This window comes from Vicia villosa, linkage group LG6, assembly GCF_029867415.1.
Source record: "Vicia villosa cultivar HV-30 ecotype Madison, WI linkage group LG6, Vvil1.0, whole genome shotgun sequence".
In the NCBI taxonomy this organism is placed as follows: Eukaryota; Viridiplantae; Streptophyta; class Magnoliopsida; order Fabales; family Fabaceae; genus Vicia; species Vicia villosa.
The window spans coordinates 139721808-139731862 of record NC_081185.1 but is presented as its reverse complement, the minus strand read 5'-3'; the positions used below and the strand labels follow the sequence as shown (position 1 = coordinate 139731862).

Genomic DNA, 10055 nt, shown 5'->3' with positions numbered 1-10055 from the left:
ATTTTCGGGAAATTTACATATAAATTAATATTAAAAGTGACGTTAAAAGGTAGCTCCTCAATAAAATATTTGTTTCGATAATCATATTTGATAGTGTGTTTTTATATATGCGACATGTTACTGTATATTTATAAAAGCGACTTGTTAATGTATTCTTATATATGGAAATTATTATTCTAAACCCAAAAACATTCATGGAAAAATTATTATTTGAGTTTATAAAATAAATTCATGAGTATATTGTTGTAACAGAATTAAAATATATTAAGAAGACACTCAAAATCTCCTATCAATATTCTTACATGATGTGTTAATAAAGTATATTGTAAAAGACACTCCAAAGTTGCGTATAGCACAAAACATAAACTACATATTAATAAATATCCTAAAAAAAATACTTGTTTCGATAATCATATTTGATAGTGTGTTTTTATATATGCGACATGCTACTGTATATTTATAAAAGCGACTTGTTAATGTATTCTTATATATGGTAATTATTATTCTAAACCCAAAAACATTCATGGAAAAATTATTATTTGAGTTTATAAAATAAATTCATGAGTATATTGTTCTAACACAATTAAAATATATTAAGAAGACACTCAAAATCTCCTATCAATATTCTTACATGCATGTGTTAATAAAGCATATTGTAAAAGACACTCCAAAGTTGCGTATAGCACAAAACATAAACTACATATTAATAATTATCCTTTGATTGCGCTTTTAGGGTTATTTTACATATAAATTAATACGAAAAGTCAGGTATAAAGGTAGCTTCTCATATTATATTAATTTGCTGCAAAAAAAGTGTTTGATAATAAGATTAAAAGAATATGACAATAATATTGTAACAGAATTAAATTATATTAAAAAGACACTCAAAACCTCCTATTAGTTTTCATACGTGCATGTGTTAATAAAGCATATTGTCCAACGTGATTTGAATATTTTTTCAGGCAATATATGACGTATCAACATTTGAAAATAATCACGGTATTTGTAAATAATAGAAGCAATATTGTAAAACCTTGATAAGCATATATTATCCAAAATGGGATGGTCTTATCGAAAACCAAGTTTGAAAAGGAACATACTTCTACAACCAAATATGATTATCCAAATATTAAGCAAAAATTTAAAACATGAAATTGAAAATGAACATTCTGCTTAAAGTAAGTGCTTTTTTAATCACCAACATATCAGTTGGTTCCTTCTATCTTCACTTTTTTTAGGGGTTTGGTACCCGAGTACTGTGTAGCTCCGACAAACTCACATTCATTTTCACCGTCTGGTGCATTTGTTGACTTCGCCTTTGTTGGGGTGACCGTACTGTTGATTTCGGGTTCATTTTCTCCACATGCCGAAAGTGAATGCTACAGGACAATAAAAATGTATTAAACTCTAAAAATGCAATGTTTAGATAAATGATTGAGGAGTTTGATATGTACTTACAGCTGAGAAATCAATGGTATCTTCCTTTCTTGGATCCTTTCCAGCAATGTTGAAATTCTGAAGAAACAGCAATGGAGAAATTAGGAATCAAATTTGATAATAGCCGAACAGTTATGGAAAAACTTAAATAAAATATAGCAGTGTCTACCAAGGTATCTGTTGGTGTTTTTGGTTCATTGACTACAATGTCTTTATTTTGCTCATCTTGCTGTTTGATGTAGTTTTCTAAAATCTGATCAACAGAAGATGCATCTGTTAAAAGTTTCTGAACGGATCCTTGATTGAAGTTTGGCTGCACTTTAACTCTAAAAGCAAATCTTTTTTTCAAAAGTACGTCAAGTTCGTCTGGATATACCATAGGATCATCTTCACCATTCTGTAAACATATCATAGAAAATAAATTATGCCAGATTTAGATGATGAATTAAAATATTAAAACATGTATTATAATCACGTAAGGTAAGATGTTATTCAGAACTAAAAACCTCTATCATGGATTTGCGCATATCGTCGGCTGTTTTTCCAATGATATTAAAGCAATCAGTATCCCAAAATACAAAGCGGAACTTGGATTCTCCATCAATTACATGAATCTCAACCTTGTACCTAACATTTGAGGTAATAAAATTTATTTAATAAGCAGTTAGTAAATAAAAATGAAAAAATATCTGAAAAACCTAAACATCGTATTTAAAGCACCTTGGTACAGGTTTCACAACATTTTCACCACATCCACATTTAAACGGATTATCTGGATTAGAAGCCTTCAAAGTGCAGCCGGTGCATCCATAGTAGAACCATCCATATTTGGAAACAGCAAATTTCAAAGTAGTAGCCACAGTTACACACACAGATTCCTGCAAACAAAAATTTTATTCACTAATCCATGTACCATAATTATGTAAAAAAGGTCTCAGACTTATACCTGTTTTAACTTTGCCACTTCAGCTAGCGACATACATTTGGCATTATAAACAAACTTATCAATAGTTGTGTATTGGGTTGACCCAGACCAAGAAGACATCGTCTGAGTGGATTGCAATGGTCTTTCATTCCTCTGAGATTCAGACAGCCTACAAAATAACACAATTACCATGAATCAATGAATCAAACGTTGTAAAATTCTTATTTAACAGAACAATTAATATAAAAAACACAAAATACAAAATCTGTGATATACTTTGACATGAATTCATTGATAACAGCAATATCGTCATTGATAAACAGTTTTGAGCCACTCCAGCCATTAGAGACTGCAAAAAAGAAAAAGTTACTAAGTTTATTAAAAATCCATTCATGATTTATGATTATAAACAGATCACTCTATTTTACCCTGAGAATCCTTAATGATTGCATGAGTTAGAACAATGACTATTGCTCCACATTTTGAATCGTCATTATAGTAATTTAAAAACCTGGTTCCGTAAGTGTCCCACAGCGTGCAAGTTACAATGTTCCCACTACAAATTATAAATAGCCATCAAAATGTGTAATCAGCAGACAAAATAAGAATACTGTATGACAGTATTATCGAAATATACCTCAAATCTTTGAGTTTAAAAGAAATGACAATCTTTTTTCCTCCTGTCTTGGATTGGCAGTTTTCAATCTCATCAACCACACCTATGATATCTGAATTTGAAAAGATTGTAAGAATAAATTATTACAGATATTTAATAAGTATTAAGCAACTCAAAATATATATTCAAACACAATATCTTTGACATACCTTGAAGTCTGTCCATGTTACATCCCCCCGCGAGTATGTCGGCGAAATCTTTAAAGAAATATTTCTCAGATGGTATATTGTTAAGGTCAATTGGTTTAACAGTTGTACCGCTTAAGAAAACAAATTTTTTGGGATGATCGCACAGCTTCCACTGGAAATCATTTTCATAAACATTCCCATTATTAATGACGCAGGTCATATCCTCTTTCAGCAGTTGCTTCCACTTCGAAGTATGGTCACCACGGACCAAGGCTTGAATACGATCTCCCTAAATAAAAAAACAAAAAACAGAACAATATTAGATAAGCTGATAGCGAAAAAAAAATATACAGAAGATCAATAAGAAACCCTTGCTATACAAAGACCCACAAAAAAACGATTCAACCTTTGAATCAATCAAAACCATCTCAAGATGCTCGACACCTTTACTATTTACGACAGTCCAGATATCGTTGATACGAACAGCAAGGCGCCATGTTTCTTTAGAATCATCAACATCACGTATGAAATCGGTTCTGCGAGACATTGAAGATGAAAAGAAAGAAAATCGATTTTTTTTAGGGTTTAAGTTGGAGAAAGAAATATGTTTGGGAGGGTCTATACGGATGTCATTGATATATAGCAAGTATAAGAATCCGAATGGCCAATATTTGGAAGGATTCATTGGAAGTTGTTAAAAATTGAATGCAGAAGTTGGAAAGGTTAAAAGTTGGCGCATGGAAGGCATAGGATATTGGACCAAATGGTAGCAGCTTGTATGATGATTATGTCTGCTGCATAAATAACGTAAAAGCATCCAAAATAATTAATGAAAATACATAATAAATTAATGACAGACTAAATGTATTTGTAATGACACTTTTATCCTTAAAATGAGATTAATCCATGGATTATTATGGGATTAGAATGTAATTAACTGAGGCTTTAGTTTTCTTAGTATAGTATTGATTTGAAGAAGTTTAACACAATTGTGTTATAGCTCAGGGGAGAGAAGATCGCCCCAATAACCTTGGTGTGGTGTCCCAAGTTTGAAACTCGGCTTGTACAAAATTTTTAGATGAGTGCATTTGGAAAAAAAATAAAATTTTAATAAAAATAAGGTGAATTCTTATTTACCCAACTCAAAGGGTAAGGTTACCTCCTTTGTTAAATGTTTTGAAAACAACAAACATTTGTAGTATTTTAATAAATAATTAAATGTGTTAAATGAGATGGAATCATATGATTGGTTGGAGGTACATTACCCATCTTTTTGTGATGGGTAGAGAAGTTGTCCCCTAAAAATAATCCAAATGAATTTAAAAAATAATTTAAAAATGGCACGTGGATGTTGGACAAATTGTCGGCTAGACTAATATAACAGGGTATTTTGTATATTTAACCCTAAAACTTACTACCTCTTATCTTTAATATACTAAAAAATTGTTTTTTAATTTATCAAAAAAATTAATATATTTAAATTATATATAAAATTTAAAGAACTTAATTGAAATATTTTACATTGTTAATGAATAATAATAATTAATTTATTAAATATATTTTACTTTTAATTTAATTTCCTTCAAATTAATATATTTAAATCATTATGATGCATTGATAATATAAAATTATTTAATTATCCTCATCTTTAAACACCTCTTTAATAGAAAAGGGTAATGAAATCTCTTATTTATACTAAATCAAGAGTAGATTTAATTTAACTCTTTGTCATCTACTATTTCTATTGCCCCATTTTTGCCTCTATTTTGATTTGAATAATTTTGACTCTTACCTTTATCTATTTTCTGATTTTGTAGTCTCTTGCTAATTTTTCCTGCTATTTTGTACTAAATTCACAACTTCTCTTAACATTTTATCACTTGGCCACATGGAAATTATTAGTACACTAAACTAAATTATTAAAACTAACAAAATTCATACTCTACCACTAATTAACAAGCATTTTAACTACAACAATCCTTCTTGTCACCACATTTTCTTATGTTTATTTTTTTATAAATCCTCGTCACCACAAATTCTGCCAAATGACTGATGCCACTTGATCTAGATAGTGTTTCATTTGACTTAAGCAATGTGGCAGAATGAGATGAACTATTATATACATTGGCAATTCTGTTGAAAAGAGGACAAAATATATTAAGTAGGTGTGGCCCATGATGAAAACGACCGGCGGATATAACATGGCAAACGAAGCATATTATGATGTAAATAAATTGGTCTATTGAAAATTTGTTTTAATTTGGTTTATTGATTACTTCGTAAAGATCACTTTATACATTCAATAAAAAATTTATTTCTTGTTAAAGAAAAAAGAGAATGAACTTGTTTCTATAGAAGTTAAGGATGTTGTTTTGGTGTTGTAGAAATCTAATCAACTATTTGTCCTAAACGCATACCAGATTAAAGGCAACACAACTAATATGACATTAAATATAAAGGTCCATGTAATTGTTTTTGTTGAGAATAAAGTGTGAGTAAGAAGTTTTATATTGGTTTAAAAAATAAAGAATGAATATTTTATAAGTGAGAGAATCTACACACTTATCATTTTAAGATTTTAGGTGGATAAGTGGTGTGTCTCTCTGAATCGAATTGTCTCCAGCAGTTTTTTTTATCTATAACACTCTTAATTATTTATTAACTCATTTTTTTTTATCTTTAATGAATAATTAGGGACACTTTGACAAAACAGTAATTAATTTTACCTTGAATTTTGTAAATAATAATTAATTTTTTTTACTAAAAAACGGCAATTAAAAAAAACAGAAGGAATCGCGTTTATTCTTTGAAACAAGTACTTATAGAATTTTTTTTAAGTTAATGAACTTTTAGTCCCTCTAAATATTTCAGATTTCATTTTTAGTCCTCTAAATATTTTCTTCAAAGAATAGTTTCTCTAAAGTTTTTCATCTACAATTTTAGTCCCTGCTAACTTCCGTTTTGATGTGGTACTGCTAGTGTGGCAAAGATGTTGACATGGATGCCATGTGGCATTTGGTCCCCATTTTATATTTTTTTATATAAATTTTATTTATAGCGACAAACATTTCGTCGCAAAACCGTCGCTAACATGAACATCATATAAAAGCCCAGAATTTGTAGCTAATTCGTAGTTAATTTGTAGCTAATTTGTAACAAATTCCTAACTAATTCTAATATATCATTTTTATGACCTAAAATTTGTTTTTTTAATGATTTTTTACAAGAGATTTTATCACATTATATGGATATCTCTCAAAAATAATAATTTTTTTGACTTGAGATGAATTACATATAATTTTTTTACGAGTCGATTTTTTTTAAATGGAAACAAGGAAAACGTTAGCATCTGATCGGTTTTTAGGCTATTGTTTTTCAGAGAGTTATATCATAACATATATAAAATATCTGTAAATTTTCATGGCATTTCGAATAAGACTCCATTTATTTTGATTTTTTGATCAAAACACATAAATGTATTTTTTTCAAGTGACGAAATGAGAAATTTAACCATATTGATTGTAAAATGCGTTACATGCTTTAATATTTTTCCACATCTACTTAATATAAATGTAAAGATGTCATGATGGCAACCCTAGCCACATGTCATCCTTACAACAATCTAAACCACGTGTCATCATGAGAATAAAACCTTAATTATACAAACCTAATAATAATAATAATAATAATAATAATAATAATAATAATAATAATAATAATTCATGAGAATAAAACCTTAATAATAATACTAATTCATGAGAATAAAACCTACATGTCATAATAATAATAATAATAATAATAATATATGAGAAAAAAATCTTAATTATACAAACCTACGAATAATAATAATAATAATAATTGTAGATGTTTTGATTGGCTGCATTTTGTGGTAAAACATTCATGTGTATTCTGTTGTCTTGACTAAGGTCATGACATGTGGTGTGTAGTGTTAAAGGTTATGCAGGTTCTGGTTGTGTAAGCTAATACATGCTGTGAGTTGGATGTCATGCTCGACGTCATGACATCAGTGTTTGACAGCAGTAGCTGCTACATTTTCTATTCTATTTCTATTATGTTTCCTTATTTATCTCAGTCTTTATTTTGGGAAACTAAAGATTGTGTTGATTGTACATCAGTAATAGAACAAATCATGGGCTGTCTTTTTGGCACCCTGATATGTGAGAAGCTGAGAATTGAAGTGAAGAATACTGTTTGCTGTGATTTATGCAGAACATGGAATGTCACGACATGCTCTGTGACATCAGTATTTGACAGCAGTTACTGTTATATTTAGCTGTCACGTGCCTGCTGAGCTGGAATATAAAGATTCAGTTTTGGTTTTAAAAGATGCAGAATATTCTTTTGAATATTATGCAATCCTATGTGGCAGGTTTAAAGGTCAAGAGAATCAAGATTAGAATATTGGAGAATTATGCAGTTTCCAATTATGAAGATAAATTAGGAAACTTATGATTGAAAACCTTGTTTTTAGCAGAAAGTTTTCTGTGATTTGTAACAGCAAATAATGTTGTGATTGTAAGCCCAAGTCCAGTTGGGAATAGGTTATAAATAGGAAACTTTGTAACCTAGTTTATTGAGCTAGCCGGCGTTTAGAAAGATGTAACTATTAGGGTTAGCCGTGTAGGTGAACCTCCCGGTTTGTGGGAAGGTCACTGATTTGTGCCTCGAAGCCTGTAGGTAAGAGGTTTGTTTTATTCACTCAGAAGTTGTAAAGCAATGAGTGGAGTTGTGTGCTTGGAGGAAGCTTTGAAGCAACTCTAAGATATGTTTATTTGTGTGCTTTGAATGTTGGTAATTAAGCCGTCGATGCAGTGGCTGAGTTGTTGACTGCTAGACATCATTGGTATGATTGGGAGTGGAATGGAGATATTCCATATCTAGGGAGAACCTAGGTAGAGGGGTCATTGGGTAGTGATTAAGTGAGGAGTTGTAAACTGGGAGTTTAGCTCTGAATTGATACTGCTAATAGTGGACTTCATCCCTGGCTTGGTATGCCCCCAGAATAGGTTGATTGAACCGAACTGGGTGAACAATTCTGTTGTGTTGTTTATGTTTCTGCATTGTTTATTTGTAAGTTCAGTTTGGATGTCATAACATCGTGCCTGACATCAGTGTGTGATTTAATGACTGTGCTAACACAGAATCTCTGTGATTCCAACACTTCCAGACTTCTGGATGTTAGAAGTAATAAATAATTGAGGGATCTGTATGTACTGCCTCAGCTAAACTGATGACAGACCAGATGTCACGACATCGTATATGACATCCGGGTTCTGTCTTACCAGAATTTCAATTGGTATCAGAGCAGGCATCCTGTCTGTTTCTGGATGAGATCCATGGGAGATACTTTCTGGTTGTTGGAGGTAGTTGATTGTTTGAACATTCATGTTCATATTGAATGGTCCCTAGAAGTGGAGGATGGACCTATGTGTGGAAGACTGGACCAAACTGACCATAACAGGTGTATTCTCTTGGCAAGGGAAGATGGTGTTACTGATATCCAAATGATTCATGCGGGAGTGAAGAATTTGGGATGTTTTATTCAGCATATAGCAGGGTACAGAGAAGAAGATTGTCAAAACCTTCATGCGGGAGTGAAGTTAATGATAAGGTATTCTTTGTGCTTATCTGTTTCTTTCTGGTCAGAATATTGGTTAGGTCTTGTTGTGTTGCTTGAAGAAGAAGCAAGCATATTGTTGGATTGTTCAGCTGCAATTCTTGGATGTCATGCTTACAACTGGTTCTGGGAGTAAGCATTGTGTAATCTCTGTTGATATATGGCTATTTTCTGCTGCATAGCATCTGATGCATAATCCTATCTTTGAAAGAAGATCTCTAGGGTTATATGGTTTTCAACAGAATTTATAGCAGATTGTTCTCAACTTTAGTACAAGTGTCAAAGATACTTGAGATCTTTTCTCAAGTCCACTCATAAAGGCATGGTTATTGAGGTTGAAGAGGTTCAAATGATCAGTGTTCCTCATATTCATCTGCAAAGTTGTTTGATGATCTTCAAGATTGTCAAGAATTGTGTGTTCCTAGAAGAAGGAACTGATGGCATACTGGTTTGCAGCTACCAGTTGAAGAACAGATGTTCTGGTGCTGAACTTATGTAGTGTGAGTACATTTGTTTGGAACCTACTCCTGATCTGGAAGAGGAGACATCTGCTTTTTGTGTTGATTGGTCAGAATACAATCAATTGAACCTTCCATCCCAAATGTTAGTTTATTTCAGGCATAAGCTTATGGGAGTTGGAAGAAGAGCTCAGTGTAAGTGAAAGGATTCATTCAGGTTTTCTTTTCAAGACCTCTATGAAAATCCAAAGATGAGCTTGTATCTGGTATGTCCTTTTGATCAAAGGAACCAGATGTGTGAATTGTTTTCTTAACCATAGAACAGTTAGTGTTGAAAACTGAATACTGTGTATCGTGCATAGTGAAATATGGTTTTGAATATTGTGTGATGATTCAAGGGAGTCAGATTACTGTGTGGAATCTGAGGTATTTTCAGGAGTTATGTTATAAGTGAATCTGTTCCAGAAACCTTGTTGAGATATGGCATATATTATCCCTTAATCATGAATGATGTGTAGCTGTCTGATGCAAAGGTTATTGTTTTAGGCCTGAGGTTTATTGAGGATAAATTTTAGTTGTTTTCCGCTGCATGGTATCTCTGTTAACCATGGTTTATGTAAGTATAGTATCCTCAACTGGTGTATGAAGTATGTATAGGTATAACTCATGGAGTTAGTTGCCTCTAGTAGGGATGTTGTATAATGAGTCTTTTATGTACAATGCATGGATAAGCTGTGTGGAGTTTCCATGATTGCTTGTTTGAGGGGGAGATTTGGTTAACCTCCCCACGTCT

The 10055-nt window shown here is 31.6% G+C and overlaps 1 protein-coding gene across 1 annotated transcript; it reads right to left on the bottom strand.

Moving 5' to 3' along the window:
* Positions 1 to 1058: 1058 nt before the first annotated feature.
* On the bottom strand, positions 1059 to 3818 carry LOC131614799 (uncharacterized). Its single transcript, XM_058886350.1, has 11 exons — positions 3573 to 3818; positions 3188 to 3455; positions 3000 to 3090; positions 2791 to 2918; positions 2639 to 2711; positions 2384 to 2531; positions 2158 to 2315; positions 1944 to 2064; positions 1607 to 1834; positions 1459 to 1515; positions 1059 to 1379 (listed from the first exon to the last, which is right to left on the bottom strand). The coding sequence occupies exons 1-11, from the start codon at positions 3711 to 3713 to the stop codon at positions 1206 to 1208; spliced, it is 1587 nt and encodes a 528-aa protein (XP_058742333.1). The 5' UTR covers positions 3714 to 3818; the 3' UTR covers positions 1059 to 1205.
* Positions 3819 to 10055: the final 6237 nt, after the last annotated feature.

Excerpts from the sequence above, each read along its gene's own strand:
- LOC131614799 (XM_058886350.1), bottom strand. The coding sequence starts at position 3,713 with ATGTCTCGCAGAACCGATTTCATACGTGATGTTGATGATTCTAAAGAA. Across the intron at positions 2,712-2,790 it reads AATCATTAAGGATTCTCAGG|TCTCTAATGGCTGGAGTGGC; the intron begins GTAAAATAGAGT and ends TCTTTTTTGCAG. Across the intron at positions 1,516-1,606 it reads AAACACCAACAGATACCTTG|AATTTCAACATTGCTGGAAA; the intron begins GTAGACACTGCT and ends CTGTTTCTTCAG.